The 24,018-nt window shown below is 43.3% G+C and overlaps 1 protein-coding gene across 6 annotated transcripts in view; it reads right to left on the bottom strand.

The window, feature by feature from the left end:
- The window catches only part of XYLT1 (xylosyltransferase 1), a 205,275-nt gene that overhangs the window by 14,420 nt on the left and 166,837 nt on the right, over nt 1-24,018 (bottom strand). For 5 of the 6 annotated variants that reach the window (XM_065684209.1, XM_065684210.1, XM_065684212.1 and 2 more), the window contains 5 exons: nt 15,952-16,168; nt 13,684-13,860; nt 11,213-11,475; nt 7,503-7,698; nt 1,221-1,554 (listed from right to left, as the gene is read on the bottom strand). In XM_065684209.1, the coding sequence (XP_065540281.1) occupies nt 1,221-1,554; nt 7,503-7,698; nt 11,213-11,475; nt 13,684-13,860; nt 15,952-16,168 (1,187 nt within the window). The remainder of the gene's footprint in view (nt 1-1,220; nt 1,555-7,502; nt 7,699-11,212; nt 11,476-13,683; nt 13,861-15,951; nt 16,169-24,018) is intronic. The other variant, XM_065684211.1, reaches the window with a different exon arrangement.

The following is a 24,018-nucleotide window of genomic DNA, read 5'->3' as shown; positions in this document are numbered from 1 at the left end:
TTCCTTCTACACATGGTGCTTCTTTACAATTTATCATTGCCTATTAGCTAATAACAGCAGCAGGTTGTTGATGGTTTAGTTTCTGCTTAAGAAATGATGCCACCAAATGTCAGAAGAAGAAATCAGTACGTTAGCTCTTCTGCTGAGACGTGTAGAATCAAGCTCCTGTTGAGCAAGATAAGGGCTGCATTAGCTCTCAGCAGTTGTCTGGTGCTGTTGGCATTACAGAAGCAGCACGTTGTGCTGAAAGGTAAGTGCCTGACTCAGTTTATTTGCCTCCTTGTCAGGAAGAAAAACTTCTGAAACCTTAATAGGATCATTCATGGATCAAGCAAATTTAAGATGTCTAAATTTATGAATATTAATACCGGACAGATGGAAGCACTCTAAGAGGAACAGTAAAGATATTCATAGCAACAAACTTGTTTTGATCTTACTGAATAAGAAAACAGGTGTGGCTACACAGCATTCTCTCTTGTCCCACTGTCCTCAGCACTGGCTGAAGACTCAAGCACTTGGCAGCGCCTGTGCCGCTGTGCACTGCTGCTGGGAGCCTTGCAGACATGAGCAGCCCGGGACTGACCTGGATGGCTGATGGCTGCTGTGGCAGCAGAGGAAATGGTTGCTTTCTGAAAACGTGTCAGTGTGGGTCTGATACTTACTGGGATCATGGTATCCATAGGTATTTCTGTAATAACAGCTGCTTGGCATGTGCTGAATGGGTTTTGGCAGGTATTGGGCCTGCACCTGATAATGTGTCAGGTGCGCTCTGGCTGAGGGTGATTTCTTCTAATTCAGCATTTTGTGTATTAATGCTTTTATCGTTAAACACACAGATTTTGTCAAGATAACAGTTTCAACATCTGTAACTCTTTAGAGCAAATGTGAATGAAAAGCAGCAAAGAAAGGTCCATTTTTCTTGCTGTTTCTAAATGATGGCTTTACAATAGCTGTTAGATTATTGAGAGTCTGAAGTTCTCTGGATTCAGAACTGTGCATATTTAAAAGATAAAAATAGCCTGTTGTTCAAAGTGGCTGTGTTTTACAGACTGGATACAGTCTGTGCCTTGTCTTAGTGCAACATTTTTTTCTGATTTAGTATCTATAAATTTCCTTTCTTTTCTCCTTTTCCAATACAGTGCTACTTCATTTTTAACAGCCACACTTACAGTGAATACAGACAGAAGAACTGTATTGTTCATGTACCAAATAAAACTTACCTTGCTTGATAGGCTGCTGGTTAGAGAAGGTGAGAGGAGTAACGAGGAATTTGGTTTCAGCTACCTGTACCCAGTGGTGCAGAATTTTTATCGTCCAAACACCGGGTCGCAGGGGCAAATTCAAAGGAGGTTTGTAGTGAGTAAATTCGGCACTGGATTCAATCAGAATATCATACGTTGCTGCAATTACATTAACGGGGTCCACCCAAATTACAGTAACGGTGACATTGGGGCCTTTTCCCCATTTCTGCATCCCAACTGGCTCATCTGTTGGGCCGAGGAGTCCTCCGAAATTCCGGAAAAGCCTCTCCTTGGCGTCCCATTCGGTGCCAATCTGAAATCAAAGACCACATTGCTGGTAAGCAATCTTAAATAATCTCTGTAAGTATCTAGATGCTTAGGTCAAATAAGGGCTCTCAAGACACACAAATATCTCTTAAATGACATGAGTTACACATGCATATAAAGGCTGATGGCAACATGACCTATGATCACAATGTGTACACAAATTCTGAGACAACCTTGATTGCAAGGCTTATTTTGGGGGGCCAAGTGTCCACTTTTGATTGATATAAAGGTTTTCTTAACTGAAGCGTGATATAACATGCTATAGCAGCTCTTGTTTTCCTCCACATGGAAGCAGTCAAATAAATGACCAAGACTAGTGACAGAACACAGGCTGTGCACAGAAAAAAATATAACCCATCACATACCAGGTTATGAAAATGATATATATTATACATTGAGAGATGGACCCTGCAATACAGACGTACACGGTTACTGCTAAGACCAAAGAAAAGGCTTTTGTGGACTTCAGGATAAGTCACACCAGGTCCTTTACTATGATCTATCTATTGATGTGTCATTGCACTCCCTTCCTGCCTGATGTGGGGAGTTATTTCTGGTAAACTCTTTTTACTGTCGTAATAGTGACACTTTTTCTGTTTATTCACTAACTAACAGTAAAGCAGCTGATTCACAATCTAGTGTAAATATTTAATGGACCTTTCTTATTTCCTAGCAGCTTTCGTATTTCAATGCTCTTTATCTGAATTTTAATGGTTAACCCACAGGATGATACAAACCACAAGCTGTTACCATTAACACTTGTGCACTACTGAAAATACACACCTCTGAACAGATAGCATAAAATGTAGTTACTGGCCTTCTTTGGCCAACTGAAAGACTTTACTATCCCAGTACTATATCTACCATGTCTTTATGAAGCTGCCTGTTAATGAACCACTTCCATCAATTCTCAAGAAGGCAACCTGGCGGACTGCAGTGCTGGCGGCATATTTGCTTTTGGAGGAAGCGCCCACCTTGCCTGTCCCACAAGTTCCTGTTCCCATGATCTCAAATCAAAAGTGGTCAATATCAAACACAACAAGATTTTAGGAACCTCATCTGAAGTGAAGAACAGGAGAACCCCTTGGATTGTTTTGGCAAGCAAACATCTGACATCATTCCTTGGAGAGACATACAGATGTTTTGGCCAGCCTGGTACTGAAACGCCTCATAGCCCTCCAGGTCTTCTCTGGCCTTAATCTCCAAACAAACAGTGTAGATGACTCAGCAGTCGATTTGTTCCAAATACAGAAACCATGGATTCTCTCAAGCAGTCTCCCGAGGCCCATGCACACACAGACAAGATCCCCTCTTTCAGCATATGTGGATATTGAAGATTTCCCCAACACAAAAGGTGTCCTTGTCCCTGATCTTCACCTTACACAGGCATGGTCAGAACCTGGCTTCCTAAGAGCATTACAAATAATTATAGCTTATTTGCTTCAGAGATTTTTCTTCTAGATTTCATTTCATTTCATGAGAGTAAGTAAGTGGTTCCAATATAATGCCAAAATCCCCCCAGATCCCTAAAACAGAACAATTACCTGGTGCCTATTACCCTGATAACTGTACTGGAAACTGTCCAGGCCCCAGTGCCTTCTAAATAAATCACTGTGGTTGGCAGACAAATTACAGGAGGACTGCAAGCAAAAGGCTACAAGGCCAGTGGAATAAAACCCGACCATCCTAAATACATTTGTCATCAGATGAATTCTTTTTGCTGGACTATGACACTGCAGAACATGATACAAAATAAGCCTTCCACTACTCTGCAATCAACACAGCAGAATCACTGGTATTTCAGAGGTATTTCACCTAGCACACCAGCTAATCAAACCAGACAGTGTAGCTCAGATATCAGACCCAAGCATCGAGTGCCTGGAGGAGCTGTCAGTGAGTACCCTCCTGACAAGACAGACTGAATAAGTATGGAAATAAGCTGAGAAAGAAAATTTCCTGATCAGATCTTATTATCTATTCCACCAACCCTCACTGAGTGCAGCCATGTTACACCTACTAGAGCTCAAGGGACCTGGAAATAATAAAGCCACAACTGGTGAAACAAACATACGCCCTCCTCCTGAGCAAAGAAAAGCCTGTCAGGAAGCACTTTCCACCACATTCAATATTTCTTACTTAAGAATTCATTGGAGAAAGCTTACTTCAACCTCAGAAATTAAGCATTCATCCCTGGCATCTCACTGTTTCTCTCTCTTTAGTCTCTCATCCCTGGCAAAAGAAATCAGAAAGTTAAAATCCCCATGCTCCCACCTCCAGGTGACATTGCTCAATACCAGGCTGCACAAAAGCTGTTGAGCTGTGTTCACATGCGCAAAGGTTTATTAGAGTGCTCTGCAGAAAAGCAAAGGTTGTTTTGGGGGAAAGCTTGTACAGAATTGTTGGCTGATTGTTAAGCTTTGTGCACACATGTTATTCCCTAATGTAAACCAAAGTTACAGCCAAAGGACAGGAGAAGAGGGGAAGGGACAGTTCCCATGAGAGCCTGTCAGGGTGTGCAGGCCCATTGAAACAGCAGCACAAAACCAACAAGGAGAAAATACTGCCCCAGAGTAGGCCCTCAGCATTGTAAAGGCAAAGCACCCAACACCCTGCACCACCCTGCACACCCAGAGCACAGCTCTGACCCAGGCAAGGTGCTGACCCTGCCTGGGGATGTGCACCAGAGGCAACTTTGGAAAGGTGCAGGCAGGGAGCTGCACACATCTATTTACAGCATCTGCCTTTTTTGTCTAGTTTCCAGCTGGGACACACGTTCCCACAGCTTACAGGATGAGCTGGGTTTAGAAGCACGGTATTTTAAAGGGGATTTTACCTAAAACACTAGTTAGTGGTTTGTACTTCTACCCTTGAACTCTACACAGCTGAGCTCCCTGTACTGAGGTGTCTCATTTTACAGGCCAAGAGATACTATGGTCCTACAGTATTTTTCATAGCCCCCTAAAACACTGTAAGTAGGCTTTCACTTTCAAATGGAATACACAAAGCATAGGATGGACTCAAGCACTAAAGAATATCTGATAAATTATGAAGGGATGAGGCACAGAAACTGACATTTTCCACATCATTATTTTAATCACCATTATTTTGGGCTTTGAGAGCAGGCACTGTGCCCAGGATACGTTTGGAAAGCTGGAACTCTATCATTGGATTAAAACTTCTGTTTCTATCTCTGTTCAGTCCCAAGATAAAATTTTCCCAAGATAAATTATGCCTTGATTATGGGTTTGTGTCTCATTGCTCACCACAAACAGGACCATTAGGTTCACACAATGCACACTAATTGCCTGCCACCTAGTTTATTTTATTCTCTGTGATGAATCACAAGTCTTAAGAAGACCAGAAATGAACTTCGCGTTCAGCTGATATACTGTGAGCTGAGACTTTTAGTACTGTACAGCAAATCAATCTTCTGCTCTCCACGTGCAAGTTGCCTGAACCCAAGCTGGTAGGATGCATACTGTGCGCATTGTGCACGAGCCAATTTTAGGAGGTGTGGGAGTTTCATGCTAGGAAATCATCTCCCCTGAATCCCCTCTAAGTTTGTTTTCTTTCGCACACAGTGCAGGAGCTGTGTGCCACTGACAGGTTATCATTGGCCCCACTAGCTGTCAGGCAACCCAGCCGGCTGAGTTTCTTTTCCCACTTGTCTTTACATGGAGTATGGTGAAACCTGCTACTTGGGAAGCAAAGTCTGAGAAGCAAAGCAAAAGGGCAGAGGGCAGGAAGGGCTGATTGGAGAGATCATGTCATCTCCGCTACAGTGTTGTGCATCAGGGTCATAAACACACCCAGGAGAACATTCCATGCAGCACATTTGTGCTCTTCTTGCTGGCCCTGTTGGTGTGAACTGGAAGAGGGAAGGAAGCTCCCAGCAACAAGGGCCCCATTCAGCTTTAAATTTCTGCCAGATCATGGGGTGAAAGTCATTAAAGAACCAGCAGCTGAATGTCCCAGTAAGCATGAATCTCAGTTTTCTTTTCTGGTGCTTAACCTGTGAACATGGACGCCCTCATCTTAGCTGAACTGCCAAGTTTCTCCTACAATTGCTGGACTTCGACAAAGCAGTGGCATTTCAGTAAGCAGTAGCAGATCAGAGGCTTTCCAGCCACACCGAAGCTGAAGAGGTTAATGCTGGGTTTATACCAGAGTGACTGAGAAAATAACGTGGCACAGAGGCAGAGATGCAGGGGAACACAGAAAGTAAAATAAACAATTAAGAAATGATTAAATAATTTACTTTGTACCTCCTGGTCTCTTAAAATACGAATAATCTATGAAAGGAGAGGGCAATTTAAGAGTTTAGGTGAGGAGAAAATGATGAAAGCAAGCACGTGACCACCAAAATTCTTTTTTGTGCTTCAAATAGAAGAAAATGTTTCCTCAGCCTGAAAAAAGCTCACCAGTGATTAAATCCTTCCTATGCTTGCACTCACACAGCTTCACTGCTGCAGCAGCTCCTGCAGGGCTGCTTACAGACCAGCCGTGGTCTATGAGGCTGTGAAGAGCAGCTCATTAGTCCCGCGGGATCTGCGGATCCTCCCTGCAGGGTGACACACTCCACAGTGCTGTGGACACCGTGCAGCCAACAGGCACCGATATGGCACCGCTCTCCTGCCAGGTGAGGCTGACACCAGGCACTGCTGCTCGGGGACATCTGTCCATGAGGCTTATGGTTACTGTAGGACTAGTTTTTGTTTGGGGGAAAAAGGTGCACTGGGGCAGGGGACAGTGAGTAAAATTCTGGTCCCTGGTTTGTTTCCTCCCTACAACTCAATGTTAATTCAGATATATTCTCTTTATGTATTTTTGTTTGAGTTCCAGAATACTGGGATCAATATATATTTTTTTAATCATACAATTAGCAAAAAACCCTTCTTCCTGCTGCCAGGCTGACTGCTTTCAAAGGAAGGACCCAGAACAGGCATTGGAATGAAAGTGAGATTAGAAGTACCAAATAAACAGCAGCAATACCCCTACAAATCACAAGAATTAAAGCTTGTATGACCATTTATCACTGCACGAAATGGCAAGCCTACCATCAGACACATTGATAAATGAAACACGCTTTCCATTCATCTCTTTAATGGCATATTAGTGTCATGGATTTGCCATGCACACCAAAACACTGAATCCTACCTAGGCATTTCTTAATTGCCCAAGAAGATGGTAATTTATGGACTTAGCCATAATGACTGGAACACATTTGTTCAATCAATTTTATACCTTAATTGAAATTTGTGGCTTAACAAGAAAAATCATGAAATTAACTGCTCAGACAGTTATATCCTTAAACCACAACACAGATGTCGGGTTCCATTAGTGGTCAACTTCCCTGATACATTTGAGGGTACATTTTTTATACTCTGTGTCAGATCCTGAGACAAATTCCCAGAATAAACAACAGGATTTGTGGGAAATCTCAGCCACTGCTGTATGTTCTCGTTCGTGTTACAACATCAGTATTCAGCTCACATGTGGCAGCGGTGCCTGACTATCACTAATTTTATGAGGGTTTTTTCAGTATACTCCAGAGGAACGCTTCCCACATCCCCGTTCACATCTGGAACTGCAGAAACACGGCATTTTATCCCAGGTGTCTCTCACAGCACTCACAACAATCACAGTCACATTTTTAAGTTACTGAGTGCCTTTTACAACATCAAATACCTTCAGTTTGTTCTTGAAACAAGAGGGAGTAAGGAAACTCACTAACACACTAACATAAAAAGTGAACGTCGACTACAGGTAAGAATTGGCAACCCGATTTCCTTCGATGAAGAGGATGTACATTATGCTAGAGAGCCACTCTCACCTAAAAATGACAGGGAAACACAGTTTCCAAAGGCTGCTGAAGTAGTATGCAACCCCTCCTGAGGCTGCTGACATTGTGCATGCACGGATACAGATACTTACCTCTGAGAACTGCAACCTTCCAAAATCACTTGGTGGACTTGCAACCTTAAAGACTTTCTTGGGCATCACCCAGGTTTCCAAAGTCTCCAGTTTGCTGACAGCCAGGTTGGTTGCATGGTGTCTGATTAGGAAGCCTTGGAAACGGTCAGCAAGGAAATAAAGGTGGACGGAAACTGGATGGCCCATGGGGTAGTATCTGTAAAACAGCAAAGGCACATGCTCATCAGTTACACAAGAGAGACATGAAATCTCCATTTACTTGGGGCTAATGGCTTAAGAAGCATTCATTTCAACTAGAAAATTCACCACTGTACATTAAGAGATTTCAAATGTGTTCGTGACACATTATCAAATATTCTTAGGCTGTTCTGATTACTCTGAAACATACAAAAATGTTACTAAGAATACATGCTCATTTAGAACATATTCACAGCTCGAAGCTCATTAGGAGATACATCTGTGTGCCAGAAAACCCCCCTTCCTTACTAGCTCTTCTGGGTAAAAAGTGCTACTCAGAGACACGCTTTGTTGGGGTGCAGCACTGTTGGCTGGGATAAACAATGCTCAAGAAATGGGCTATGGCTCCAAATCGGCTGTCCTTTCATTTTCATCCCTTTTGGGGTGTTTTGCCTTCAACAGGATGAGTCCCTCCAGCGGCCTGGCCATGGCAGGGTCCCTCGCTTGCTGCGGGACAGCAGCAGCCTGGGGACAGCAGAGGGTGCTGTGCGGCCGGGCACGGCTAGCTCATGTCCCACTCCATTCCCCGCACATAGATCGAGTCCCCAGCAGATATCCCCTGCATACAGATCTGATTCCCAACCGACTCTCCAAGGGCAGTGCTCTGTAAGGTGGCACTGCAGCAAAGACAGCAGGTCCCCATTTTACGTCTCCTTTATTTTAGGAAATAAACTCCACATTCCTCAAGGACTTGAAGTTGCTTTTCCTGTGGATTTTTCTCCTCATCATTAAAATAAACCGAAAAAAGGTCAAACAAACAGGAAAAACCTCTCATCGGGAGGTCTGGAAGCCTTCAACTACAGTTTGGATTTAAAGACACTGTAGTTGTAGTTTCAAATAATTAACCTTTATGGTCAATTGTCTGCTGCAGTCTCAGAAACATCTCAATGATGTTTGTCAATATATGGACGCATAAGTAACTAAAAACGTTATTCAGAGCTCCAAAATTAAATATTTTCCTACTTTACAGCACTGGCATTAACTGTGAAACAAGTGTGTTTGCAACACATTTAAAACCAGCCACTATGACACCTCCCCAGTCCAGTCAGCTAAGACTGACTCCTCACGCTAGTTACCACATCTCAAGATGTGGGCACTAAGAGGAGCTCACCAAGAAGGACTTTCCACTACATGAAACAAGCAACACCCAGAAGGGCATCTCGAGCTTGGGAAATAAACACAAGACAGGGTACAAACAGAGGCAGCAGTGATGAACTGAGCAAACACGCAGCAAAGCTCTGCAGCCAGTACCAGCAACAATCTGACTTCTGTTCTGAAGTCAGACACCTCCTGTTTTATATCTGTGCAGCAGCAAATATTTACAACATCCTTGAAACAGGCTGAGTAAATTGTCTCTTGGCAGCAGCGAGTAAAAATGTCTAGAGATGGAAGAAATGGATTAAATCTCAATCACACATTAGGGTGGCTTCCAACGACAATGCTGATAAGCAAACTAACTTGGTACCAGAGCAGTCTGCAGCGGGGGCACGGCTTTCTGAGGCCTTGTTAGAAAAGCGTGTGAGGCAGCTTCTCTTCCAACAGGCTCCTGGGCCGCTGCGGGTGGCAGCATCGGACTGACTCCAAATGTGACCTGAAGCCGTAGAGGCTTTCCTCGCAGTGCCTGCAGCAGTGTGAAATGAGCTGGGGTGCTGGCTGCACTATCAGCTAACTTCATGCTGCTTTTAGCCCTAACAGCAAAGGGAATACTGTCAAGGTGCTCAGCCCAAATATCTCCCTGCCATTACTGTGTTAGACATACTCAAGAGCGCGAGAGGGAAAGAGGAAGTGTATATATGCACACGCCTAGAAAGACAACATAGTATGAAGAGAGATGTGAATCATAAACCGGAGGATTATCCACCTTTCGGTGATTTAAACTGGATGCTGACTTACAGTGTTTTGAGGGGGCTCAGGAAGGTATGAAAATGAACCCTCCACTCACTATCACTGCTTGCAATTCCTCCCTGCAGTGTTTCATGAGGCTCCAGCCTACTGTAAAGGAGCCATACTTTATCCTGGAGACAGCTGCAATCAGCAGTGGATGACATGGCTTCCCTATCTATAATCTGGGCAAGCTTGAAAAGCACCTTGAGTTCCTGTGCAATGAAAACCTCCCCAGAAATGGAATTGACTATTGATATAAATCATCATCAGAACACTGGCAAAAGGAATAAGCACAAAAGTAATTGGCAAATTATTTCAGTCCTGGTTATACATAGCTCTCACCATCCTCTCTGCTGGCTTTACTCAGCAGGACAAATGACCCAGGACTTCTTTAGGTTTGCCCTCATTTCATATAAGGAAGGCATGCTACTAGTGATTATTTCTATCTAATTGTTATTGATCTTTCATTGCTTTGTACTGGTAACCTTTACTGGCAAAGCTGTAATAGGAATCTGGATCACTTATTGCCATGTCTTTCTAAATGGGAATTGTTCAGCACTTCCATGACTAAGTAGGAAGGTCAAGGTGCATTTCAGTTCCCTCTCGAGCACACAAGAGGGGCAAAGTCCATCTGTCAGACCGCAAGGAGTGTGTTCAGTATTTGCTGACTTAAGACTGTGTGTGTCTTCGATTAGGATAAAAAAGGCAGGGTCCAAAAATACATTCTGAATCAGGAATTAACAGACTGTAAAGTAAGATGTCAAAAGATGAACCCTCTCTGCTTTGAATGTAAACAGTTTCAGACATCTTTGCAGGCAGCACACATCTACGATGAGGAGAGACTGTGCGAGTCTAACTCCAGGAACATTTCCTTCAAATCCCTTTTAGACTAAATCCTTCTTTGCTAAGCTTATAGGTGAAAAAAGAATCTAGAATATAGGGGAGGTTCTCTTTAAAGAATAAGGTTCTCTTTAAAGAGTAAGGACCTTTATTTGCTGTATCTATATTTATCCATATGAACATTTTATTTACTTGATGCTAATGGATCCCACCAGTTGCAATGCTTTTGGCACAGACAGCTGTACCAAGCAGGCAAACTGAGCTCAAGCAAGTAGTTCTCTGTACTCCTTGTATACACCCAGGGGAACAAACAAGCAAGGACTATTAATCTGCCTGTGTTCAGAGTAATTCTGAAATCCTGTCCTGTGCTTTTGGTAAGCCTAATAGAGGTGAACATGACCTCTGCTGCAATCACACAGAGGGTTTTAGGAGCTGCAGGTATAATACACTTGCTAAAATTAATCAAGAGAAGGCAGCAGTGCGGTAGCACCGCCCAACTGGATCCTGTCAGTCTCCATCACGCTGGAGAGGAGCTCCTTAAAAGTGCAGCAAACAGGTCACGTAATGTCAACCCTGAATAACCAATGTTATTTTATAGGCATAAATACTCCTTATAAGCACTGTACATTGGCAGCTGCCTGGTCCTGTCTGTGACTGCACGCTCCAGCCAGCAGCTGAACCTCTGCCGGTGCTCAGTGGTCCCGGCTGTGTCCCCTGAAACACCCCAGAACAGACAGGCTCAGACTCACCGGCAGCTGTTGTCTCCAGCAGCATGGAACGAGGTCTCGGCTCTGCGCAGGCCCAGGCGGGAGAACGCGTGGTACATGGTGAGGGCGACATCGCTGAGGGTGTGCACGCCGTCAGGCTCATCATACACGTTCTCCCAGTAGGACCGCAGGCCGGGCGTGCCGGATGGGTAGTTGCCGTACAAGTAGTAGTCCAGCTGGCCGATTATCTCCTGGTTCACCACAGCTTCAAACTTGCGGGCAAAGAAGGTTGGCCTGGCAGTCTGCTGTGGTGATACGGAAGGAAAAAACACTGGAGTGAGTTCCCGCTTTCAGGCACGACACTTCATCCTAAGAAATGGGTTGGAGTTGAGGACATGAACTGGTTCTTCCCATGGTCAAAGGTGACTTAAAAGGTCACCTTTGTGACCGTTTGTCATTGAGGGTGTCGTTAAGATTCACATAAAAGCTACATAATTACTCAGCAAAAATACAGGCAAACCAATCCCTTTGTACCACCAGCCACCACCCTCTGCCTTGCTCTGGAAGGCTCTCCATGTGCCAGAGAGCTGGGGAACACTCTCTAAACTACCATGTTAGTCTGGAGATGGAGCAGCAATGGCATATGTCATCAGTAGTCAGACAGGGAGCTAAGTCCTGTGGCACTGGGGCTCAGAAGAGGTAGAGCAGCATTTCATTTGTGAATGCTCCATCCCTGGCAGTGTTCAAGGCCAGGCTGGATGAAGCCTTGGGTGGGATGGTTTAGTGTGAGGTGTCCCTGCCCATGGCAGGGGGTTGGAACTGGATGATCTTGAGGTCCTTTCCAACCCTAACTATTCTATGATTCTATGATTTGCTGCTCTGAGGTGGTCAGAGGACTCTGGGAGAAGTGACATCTGTGGCAGAGGTTTCTCAGCTTCTGACTGGTCCCATGTAGAGTCCTTGACTGGTTTGAGTTGGGAGGGACCTTAAAGATCACCTAGTTCCAATCCCCTGCCATGGGCAGGCACACCAGTATCAATTTTTTTGCTTTGCACTTGACACAGTCTTGGGTTCAGTACTGGTTTGTTTGCTACTCAACTACCATTAGCTGTTAAAAAGCCTTTGCTTTGCCATGCTCATATTTGAGCACGGGTTCTGAGATCCCAGGAGCTCAAAAGTGCCCCAGATGGTTGAAAAATTCTTCTGAGGATGCTGAAGTTTACTCTGAGATGGCGCATGCTGTGGGCTCTCTGATCTCCTCCTCTGCAGCTTGCTTTGTGCCTGCGTGGGAACCGCGAGCGAGCCGTCTGGTGCCACACGTCTGTCTGAGGGGCTCTCTCATCAGGCGAGCGTCAGAAGCTGCCATCACATCTGTTCTAATTTGGAACTTTCCCTTGCAGCTCAGTTTACCTGATTGTTTTGTGAAATGTCACCGTGGGCTGTTTTCCCAGCCTGGAGCAGGTCAGCCTCTGCACGCTGGCAGCAGTTTCTGAAGACGTGCCATTTATTCTGTGCTGGAGACTTTGCTGGGATTGGTGTTTGGGGCAGCAGAGCCTCTCTTAGATAATGTCTGATTTGCTCTTTTTGTGAGTGCCCGTGTCACTGACTTCAACCATGCCTGGTAGGCAGCACATTACAATAAAGAATAGATCTCTGTTTTGGAGCAGTCATCATTTTTGTGCTGTAGGGTAACACATTCCCCAGCCCACACAAAGCCTGAACAAACATGCTTTATGCAGGGAACCCTGAGGAGCTGCAGGGATGGAATTGCAAATCTAGTGCCCTTGAAACAAGCAGTTGTTCATTCTTATTAGGAGACACACAGGCCAGATACAGTCCTGAGGCAGAGTGCACCCTTGAGCACAAGGATTTGCTCTCATGTGTGCCTTGAGGAAGCTGTATCACAAAGGAGCCAATTAAACTTTTTGAGACAGTCTTGCCAAGCCTCGGTGATCGAAACCTCATGACTCTGGCCCCCAAAACCATGAGATAAACTTAAATATAATCATGTTGATGAATATGATAACAAAACCCAATTTGCCTTGTACTGTGTAAGCCTCTAGCAGGCACTCCAGCCAACTGCTAAGCTTATTTCCAAAGATTAAAAACACTGCTTTAACAACAAAAGCCAGGAACTTCCTGAAATCACCTGAGCTGCAACTTTGGAAAAAACCCTTTGCAGTACATTCACAAGAGTTACCAAGTAATACTGGCACAGTGAGAGATGTGTCAAGCTTCCCTCCTTTCTAGCAGAGTAGATCTACCAATGCCAAGTTGTTCAAAGAGCTGCTTTGCGGCCCTGCCACACAGCAGTACACCTCAAGGGCCCAAACACAGGAGAACCAATCCTTTACTCTCCCGAAATTAAGAGCAGAGCTTCCTCACACCTCTTCCTCCACCTTGTTTGGTTGTGTAAAAGCTTCCCTTCCCACTCCTTACTGATGGCTCTTCACACCCCAGCAGAGAGGGAAGAACTTCTTTGCAGGTATCAGAGAAAAGCCTGGTTCAGTTACCTGGAATCGGTGGAAGTCTGCTGGTTTAAAGTCATTCGGTGAACAGCCACACCAGTCAACAATGTGCTTGTACTGACACTTGCAACCGAGTTTACGGTTCCAGTTCGTGATGCGCAGGTTGTTGTCCACCATGGTGTCACAGTATGGGCTGTTCTCCAGGACGGTGTGAAAGAAGGACTGCAAGAAAGTCAGATCAGACAAGTACATTCAGCTCCTCAGACTTCCATTTTCTCTTTCACTTCACCCCATGGGCCTGAGCTTAATGAAGGTGACTTACTTTCTTCCAGAGTGACAAAACAAACAAGCTCTATCATTCTGCTATATATGAAAAGCTCTCTACGTGTATGCACTCCATATGGCATGAAAAAATCACAACACGCTACAGACGTAGCAAACTGTAATAACAGACAGCTGAGGCCTTGCACAATAACATGGCATAGAACGGTTGCATTTCTGCAATGACCAGCTTTAGGCAGTGGGAGTCCAAAGGACTTTAGAAAAAGCACCGGAGTCAGCAATTACTTTGGTTTTATTTCAGCTGTATGAGCAATTCGAAGAAATTCCCATTATTTCTCCTCTGTAAGTTACATAGAGAAATAGTCTAGCAGATTTAGAAGTGTTTTTCTGAGCAATGTGTTAATGATGTATCTCAAGTTGATTCCTAAGACAATTCTCAAACCTCCCCCATCACCACAGTTACTATGAAAAAATACAGTTTCAGACAGCTCTTCTGTGTTGTCTGTATCTCCAGCACTCTGAAATGCATTGCTATTTGAATGGCCTTGTTCTGAAATACACAGTTCACCCCAGGCACCAGAATGACGCTCTGCCTCCTGCAATTACATCCAAAATCCTAAGTCTTTATTTGCTGACTCAAGGCAGCAAGGAATTCCTATTGGGCTACCCTAATTATATCATCATAATATCAGCTATTACATAAATCATGTGTAATGGGGACTGATATAGCAGGTTAACAGGTCAGTGAAGGCAGGGTGATTTTAAGAAACCAGCTATGTATCTTGCAAAGAAAACTTTCTAGAAAGAAGCTGTGGAATATGATAAAATTTAGACCTGTGAGAGATGATTTTTGAAGCAGTGACTTCTCTTTAAAATCAGTAATACTAAGACCTATAAATAACCAGCATAACATTAGCATGGCTGGCCACCAAATAATCCCCCTACCCTTTTTAATGTTAAATGACAGCCCAGTGAATATGGATTTTATGCTTGAACTGTTTGGTTAAACCCATAAAGGCATCCATTCTCATTCAAGCGAGAGAAAAAAAAATCCCTACCCAATTACCCATTGCCCTGTGTCCTCTTGTAACGATACAGAAATTTCTCCTAGATAATGGATGAAAAGGTTATCAGAGTTGAGAGAAAAGGTGATTTTTAACAGAAATGGGATTAAAGCAAGATTATTCAATATGCGTGTGGAATAATAAACCCCTATCAAAAGATGACAATCTCTGTGCTCCACTGCAAGCTAATGAGCCTGGATTTGCACAATCAGTCTCATCAATCCCTCAGAATGTTCAGAGGCTACTCGTGAGGCAAGTTACCATTTTAAAGAGAGCCATGAAGTCCTCCTTGGGATGGCTGCACGTTACATACCCTGGGAGCAGAGTCTGACAAAGCAGCGGAGCAATGTAGCTGCTGAGGCAGGTGTAGCACAGCCTAACAACCCGCCAGGCTCTGTGCTCAACTTGGAGATAATGCACATCTCCTTGACACACTGCTGCACTGTAGATGAAAACCCACCCTGGTGTGCATTCCCCTTCTGCATCAGTTGTAGCCAGAGCGATTCCTGAGTGATCTAAATGATTTCTGACTATGCCTTCTAGCTGAGTTTTGGACAGAACAATAAACCTTTGTTTGTAGGGGTTTTATTTTTAAAGAAAAGGGTGGATAATCGCGAGGAAAGCTACTTATGAAGACAATCCGCCATCTCTAATAGCTTTCAAAGGCTTTGTGGAGGAACAATTTGCAAGCAAAGGGCAGCTGGATTTTTGGTTGTTCAGTAATAGATTACTGTGCTTGAAAGTATAAAACAAAGCCACTCCTGGCAAAAAACATCCCACAAACAAAACAAAGCAACTGAAAACCTGCAAAAACTGTTTCAACACTAAAGGACTTACTTATCATGGAAGTAAAATTCTCATTACCCACCAAAGTCAGGGGAAAGCCCCTCTCACTTTGATCGTCTCTGAGACAAGCACACATGCTGCAGTTTTGAACACAGGGCAGGACTGCACTGAATTCACCTACCTCAGCCGGAAGCAATGTGTAAGAGTAAAACCTCTTCATCTTTGTGACGAGATCATCATTAGAGAAAGTGACGTACTCCACAAACTTCCTGTTCAGGAGAAACCAGTCTGACCCTCCATCGACTGCAATTCCTTCTGGGATCCTCCGGTCCCCCAGGCGCCACATGTGGGTATCACATTCCAGGAAAAGTCGATCCAGTCCTTGCTTCCTGATAAATCTGAGGGGTACAAAAGTAGTCATTGAAAGTTAATTTGTATTTCGTTTTCACCACTAACTCTTAGAAATAAAGAGGCTACTTTCTCAAACGAAAAAGCATAAAAAGGTTACTTCTGTATTTCTTTTCTACTCAAATAGAGGTTCAATAAATGATTGATCAGTTATATATTCAGTTATAGAGGCAAAGATTAGATTGCTTTTCAACATCCTTTACACCTTCTGCTGTCCTAAAGACAGAACTGTGCAAGTTACAGAGCTGTATGGCATGAAACCCCATAATGTTCATTAACTCTTAACAAACTGCTGCAGAACCACCAGAAGATGACTGGGAGCTGAACACACCCTGGGTGATAGGCTTCTGCCTCTAAGTAAATGCACAGGTTTTGAAAACCCGCCAATTGTACGCAAAGGTAAAATGACCAATTTTTCTCCCATGTTACTATTACTTGATTCTTTTTATTGAGGTGTAGTTAATTAGGAAGAGATTCAACTGCATTGCTTTTTGCTGTAGAATGAGTATGTTATGTTTCCTCTGTTTTCAAGTCTATGGGAACAACGTTTTGTTATTGCCCAGCCATGAATAAGAGGAGCAACTGCCAAACTGTCAAGTTATGGAAATGAATTATCCAAGACCAATAAGAAAAAAACCAAGAAGAGCTGGAAAATCAATCTGTGTTTGAAAACACTTTGTACTGATGCCCACACATGTTCTGAGACTGTCTGATCCAGGCTTCTATTTGTGATTCCATTTTCAGAATTGTTTCCCAGAAAGGGAAGTGGGACAGCCATGAATTAGCACACGCCTTTTGCAAGGGGGGCTGAGAACTGTTATTAACAGGGAGTTAGTGTGCTGAACATATCCCACATGTTCTGAACAGTAATAAATGCTAGCTAACCAGAGCGCTGTAGTAACTAACATCCACATGAGCACAGATCTCACTGCGAGAACAGCAGATAACATGAGCTACAGCACTTACAGTGAGGAGGACACTGTAAGACCTGTGCTTCCTTCCTGAGCAACAAGAACAGCCTGAACAACAGAGCTACACCAGGGTTCTTAGAGATGTTTTAGAATTAGGAAGTCAAGAAGACAACTCAATGGTTTTCAGACACATGCAACCGAAGGAAGAGGAAAAGAAATAGAAGTTAAGGAGCACCACCAAAGCTGCCTGGAAACGTGACTGTTGACCCATTAGGCTACCTCCCTGGTTAAAGTTTTGTTCTCTACCAATCAAAAGACTGAGATGCAATTATGAAATGGTGCATATTAATTTTCAAAAGGACCGTAAATGACTGCAGGGTCTACGTTCTAGTGATAGCTGTGTTTCTTCTCACAGTATGAGGAAAGCAGTCCCCTGTTAACACAACAGTGCAGAAAATGTGTAGATGAGAGCGGAGAAATTTTTCTTTCCATGAACAAGTTTCTAATTTCATGTTCCATTATGAAGGATAATAGAAAAGTCTTGCAATTTTAATGCAGTGCTCTGGATTGTAATCTTCAAATTCAATATTTATGCAGTTATCTCCAAATCAAATATTAATGTGCCTGAAAGTTTGGTCATCTATTTATTTCCCTTAAAACTAAATGCTCATTCAAGTTAATTATTTTAAGAAAATAATAGAATTTTATCGACCATATTTAAATAGGAACTCTATTTGGGGTTTGGTAGTGGGGAAGGGGGGGGGGGCTACTATGAGAAGATGCTAGAAGCTTTCCCTGTGTCCAACAGAGGCAGTGCTAGCTACCTACAAGATGGACCCGCTGCTGGCCAAGCCTATCAGCGACCATGGCCACACCCCTGTGATAACATATTTAAAAAGAGGAAAAAGTTGCTGTGCAACAGCAACCGCGGCTGGAGTGAGAGCACGTGAGAGGAACAGTGCTGCAGACCCCAAGGCCAGTGCAGGGGGAGTCCTCCCCTGAGGAGGAAGGAGGGGCAGAGACAACATGTGAGGAACTGACCACAACCCCCATCCCCTGTCCCTCTGCACCTCTTGAGGGGAGGAGGAAGGAGAGAATCTGGGAGGAAAATTTAACCCAGAAAGAAGAGAGGGTGGGGGGAAGGTGTTTTTCAGATATGGCTTTATTTCTCATTATCCTACTATGAATTGATTGGAAATAAAGCAAAGGTTTATTTATAAATGAAACCAATTTCCCCAAGTCAAGTCTGTGTTGCCCATGATAGTAGCTGCTGAGTGATCCCTTCCTGTCCTTACTTTCACTCATAAGCCTTTGCTTGTATTTTCTCTCCCCTGTCCAGTCGAGGAGGGGAGTGACACAGTGCCTTTGGTGGGCACCTGGCTAAAGTCCTTTTCCATGGAATAATTTCTCTAACTGCTACCTCCACCAATTTATCACCCTTTATCCTCATTTTCAAACCAAAACTTCTTTGACTGCAACAGAAACTCCCAAACCAACCCCCCTCACTGACCATTTCAAAAACCCCTCTACTTGCAACTCCCTCAGCCTGTATTTATTACCTGCTAGGGCTTACAGCTGGCTAACAGCAGAAAGCTCAATTTTACGATTTCAGCTTTGCTGTCTGAAACTAGCAATAGAAGAGTATGGCCACACTGAATATGAGAAGATCCCAGCAAATCCAGGCTCACAGTTTCCTGTTTTCCAAAACAGTGGACAGGCTCTTTTTTTTTGTATACAAAACAGTTCTATGACTTTTTAGAGCTAATGGCTTGGACAAGCAAATCTCAGCACATGAAGTGAAATAAGGCAATTCTTAGGAGCATGAGTGTTTTCACAACAGAGTTCAGTCCTAAAATCCTATACAACATGGTTATTAAAAGAAAACTAAATGTACTTTCCAACCATTCATCCTCCAGCAAGGCAGCGCAGCCCAGCTGAAGAGCAGCAACACATTTGGAGACCTGCAAAGAGATAACTCTCTAGCTAATGCTTCTTGAAACCTTCCTAGAAACATCATACCAGGTTTTAAATACCAGAAACAAGTAGGAAGCAGGCAGTTCTCAAAAGGCTCGCCCGTACTGTACCTGCTTCAGACATAGGCATTACATCTAAAAAGAATAGCACAGTAGCATAGCAAATGCTTTATTTTTTTGTCTATGAAGCAATAGCTCATCCAAGGGGCTTTGAAGACACAGCTTTCTATTGGGCAATTGCTTGCTATCCATCTATGTTCCTTGGGAGCCAGGGGACCATGAGTGGTTTTTATCTGCTAGAAACTAAACGATCCTGCATGCGGAGGCAGTGGTTCACGCTAGCAAGCCCAGGTTGTACTGCTGGCACAAAGGGACCTGAAATGCAACCAAAGAGGAAAGGGTGGATGAAGCTTTTATCTTCCATCCAGACTCTTTTCTAGGATGACTGATGCTCCTAGCCAACCGAGCAATAGAGATTTTGGCACTCAGGGAGGCAAGGACTTACTCTAAGCATACTGGATATTTACTGAGGGAAAGGTACAATCTGTATGCCATGTAGACCTTTTCAAGAAATCAAAACCACTCAAACACTACAGACATCTTATAAACATTCTTGATCAGCCATCTAATGGTCTTGCAGCAGCCACCTCTGAAAAGAAAGAGAAGAAGATGGAGGGCAAAAGCTGATCCTACCCATTTGTTTCTAGTCTCGTCCTGTATTTCATTAGTTCCTAGTTATGCTCAATGTAATTCCAAACAAGTGCATTTTATACAGGCATGTCAAGCTTCAGAGAGAGCAATGAAATACAAATAAATAGTGATTTTCCCCCTCAAGTCTTTCTCTCTTGGGTTTTACAAGACATCCAACAGGTAACTCCCAAATCAAAGTACAAAAAATGGATTATCAGCCATATCCTGGGCTGCATCAAAAGGAGTGGGACCAACAGGTCGAAGGAGGTGATCCTGCCTCTCTACTCTGCTCTTGTGAGACCTCACCTGGAGTATTGTGTGCAGTTCTGGGGTCCTCAACATAAAAAGGACATGGAACTGCTGGAACAAGTCCAGAGGAGGCCACGAGGATGATCAGGGGACTGGAGCACCTCCCGTATGAAGACAGGCTGAGGAAGTTGGGGCTGCTCAGCCTGGAGAAGAGGAGGCTGCGTGGGGACCTCATAGCAGCCTTCCAGTATCTGAAGGGGGCCTCTATAGGGATGCTGGGGAGGGACTCTTCGTCAGGGACTGTAGTGACAGGACAAGGGGTAACGGGTTAAAACTTAAACAGGGGAAGTTTAGATTGGATATAAGGAGGAAATTCTTTCCTGTTAGGGTGGTGAGGCACTGGAATCGGTTGCCCAGGGAGGTTGTGAGTGCTCCATCCCTGGCGGTGTTCAAGGCCAGGTTGGATGAAGCCTTGTGTGGGATGGTTTAGTGTGAGGTGTCCCTGTCCATGGCAGGGGGGTTGGAACTAGATGATCTTGAGGTCCTTTCCAACCCTAACTATTCTATGTTTCTATGATTCTATGATTAGTAATAGCATTTCATTTGTCTTAGTCTACGTGGAAAAATTCAGGTGCTTCCTGGCAGGGTAAGACCAACACACGCCTGACAAGTGCAAATGTACTTGCCAGGACAATGACCCGACAGCAAGATATGGTTAGCCAAATACATTGGAGATTGCCATCAGATGAAGACACCTGACCTTTCTCCCAATGCAAGACAAAACAACAGAAGGAAAATAATGATAAGAGACTCAACCAGGAGAAAATAACATTAAAGACTAGAGCTAAGAAAAAGCATGTCATGTTACATTTATTTGATAAAACACTCCAGCTAAGACATTTTATGCTTACCCTTAAGCAATTTTAACTCTTCCTGAAAAGCTTCTAGTTTTGAGGAGCCTGGATTACACTCACAAGTAAGCAGTGAGCATAGCATAACATGAATGCATATCACCAGCTGAGCTCAGCGATCAGGCAACGTGCGAAAGGTGCCATTTACGCCCTGACTGTGTGGATGCAGCCTCAGGCTTTACACAGTTCCGCATGGTTATTTTTATACTTTATGTTAAAATCCTACTGCCTACAGCACATGGTGTGTCATCCACCCCTGAGCATGGATAGTTAACTGTCCAGACAGCTCATGAATGCAACCCAGCTTAGGGAACTCCTCTTACTTTGTAGTGTAGTTAAATATTTATAAATGCATTTCAGATGAGGACTGAATAACACATAAAGCATTTGTAAGATGTTTAGCACATGCTCCTACAACATGAATATAAACACACAGCTCAACCCTTCTTGCGATATGTTTTAACGATAAATAAATATCGCTGCACAGTTCATGAATATCAGCAAAATCATCACAATCAAATACGACCTCCTGGATAGTTTTCTGAAAGTGACGAGGCCTACCACAGCAACTCTGAGAGACCCCCGGTCCTGAATGCTCACCCTTACACAGTACGTAAGACAAGGTCCGCTGGTTTCCATTTTCTGACATCTGTGAGTGAGTAAAACTTCTTAAGCATCAGAGGCTACCACATTGCCAAACACTACTTATCAGCAGCTTTGTCACTAAAAGGTTTTTGACTGGAAGGAAGTTACATTTTAAGGTGAAAAGGTTTCTTCCTAAATGTTTCCTGTTTCTGGCTTCTTGCCTAGAAAACCTCTTTTCCACATTTCACCGATGACCAGGTCCACCTACAAGGATCTCATCATCATTACTCACAGTACAAGAACTAGGAATAAAAGTGAACAATATACCAGCAAAGCAATTAATCACAAATCAAAAGTCAATGTCAAGCAAGGATCTGCAGAGATTGGAGCTCCACTAGTACCACATCCACGTTCTTCTTAATGTGAGTGGGCAAACTCTGCACATTGCTTTGACCGGATCTGCTCCTCTTTTTACCCTCTTTAGACAAAAACTGAAGGAATCAGCCAATTTTGGTGGGAAAAGTCAAGTAAATATTTTTACAGATGAGAATATGAGAGGCTCTTGCCAGCAGTGTTTGCACAGCCACCTTGGAAACACTTACTAGAGTCAATCAGTCAGGAAGCATATAACAATAACGTGCAATTTAGGTGACCAAATAGAAAGTACAGAACTGTAATTTGACAATCTTGAGTGTAGCAGTTGCAACAAGTAATTTGTGAGCAATCTCTAGCGTACAATATATCTCCATAAACCAGTCACTGAATAATGTTTTGTAATAAGTTCATAAACCCCAAACCTGAGCAGTTTCATTCCCTACCCGCTGCAGGCCAGAAATCCTGGCCTCCACTGAGTATGTGATGAGTTTCCAGTTGACTGTGACACAAGCCTGACTTCACCACATTTCCATAAGTAACTCTATGCTATGAAGGGTTACAAGGTATTTAAAAAACCCTTATATAATTAACAATTGGCTATTTGAGAAGAATATCTATGCTATACCAGATAACATCTGTTTTCTAAAGCTATGATCTTGTGGTATGTCTCCCAAGATCTCTTTTTGTTGTGCCAAAAGCCTCCAGGGCTGACCCCTCACTCCAAAACGGAGCCAAAGCTTTTAAAGGAGAACAATGTAAAAAAGAAATAGCACCCACTTAGTCTGTAAAGATGATTTCCTGCCAGTATGACAGGCAGCATACAGAAAGCACAGAATGCACAATTCCTGCTGTTTCAAAAGGCCATGAAAAAAGCCGCAGTATACATTAAAATGATGGAAGAAACGAGGGAGAAATAAAAATTGTACCCCGCTTTCCAATGTGTTTAAGCTGTGGCATCCTGAATGTAAATGTTATGAGGTAAAAAGAATCCTTGTTATCTTTCTTTAACTCCCTTAGTCTGAAAAAAATATCATAAACACAATAGCATCCTAACAATCCCTAAAGCTTTAATGCCAATGCATGAACATCAACAATCTCATAACAAATTTCTCTCTTGACTGGATTTGCTATAGCAAGATTGGGCTTATGTCTCCTGAAAAAGCCAAACTCATAAGCACATAGATCAAAATGCTTTTAGTAGCTTTGTCCACTGTGCTGAACACTCATAAGTTAACAAGGAACTTAGGGAAATCTTGCTTGCAAAACACTATTAGTGTTTGTTATTTGTATCTCTACGTGCCCTGCAACGGAGAAGGTCACCAGACCTCAGTGAGCAGCAGAGCATGGCAGGTATGTGAACAGAGGGGTGCCCAACCCTGCGCCCAACTCCTCAGTGAGGACAGGACAGGCTCCAGCTTCGTGAAGAAAGGGATTTGAATTCAGAGCAGAAAACACAGGTGACACAGCTACAAAAAAAAAAAAAAAGCCTGCATGGAGAGATGCAGCAAGTGACGTTTTGTCCTGCAATTTTTGTGGGTCTCCAGGAGTTGGGTAGCAATTCATTGCAAGAGCAGGCAGCACTACTGGAAGGGTTTTCTGATGGTCCATGTTACCACAGTTGTTTCCAGTAGATGTTTAAACAGTTCTATGCTCAGTGTGCAAGCAAATCTATGGCAGAGAGCTGGTCTACTGCCACAAAATATTTGGCAATATAAGGTTTAGATCATTCACAGTGGAGCAAAAATGGTACAGGATTTTGACTGGCTCAAGTTACAAGCCTACCTTGAAATACTATATTAAACATGGCCCTTCTGAATCAATAGCATCTTTATAGAAACCAGATGTCCATGGCATTTAGGGTATTCCACACAAGATGCTGTTGATACGTGCTGAATACACACATTTTACTCATCTCTATATGGACATAATTAGATTTTTCAAGCTTTACAACAGGCATCTCTTACTGTACATACTTTGTTTCCGCGATTTTCATATGTAATTTTCTCAGTATATCCATTTAATGACTTAGTCACATCACACTCTTGCATTATGTTTAGAAGAAATTCCTCATGATCCTTTATTCTTGCCCACCTTTTCCTAAGTGTTAACTTCCACTCATTTCAAAAAAATCTTACTTTCCATCTTC

This window comes from Lathamus discolor, chromosome 6 (genome assembly GCF_037157495.1).
Source record: "Lathamus discolor isolate bLatDis1 chromosome 6, bLatDis1.hap1, whole genome shotgun sequence".
Taxonomy (NCBI): Eukaryota; Metazoa; Chordata; class Aves; order Psittaciformes; family Psittacidae; genus Lathamus; species Lathamus discolor.
Note: the sequence above shows the minus strand (reverse complement) of the source record. Positions and strands in the feature narration are given on the sequence as shown.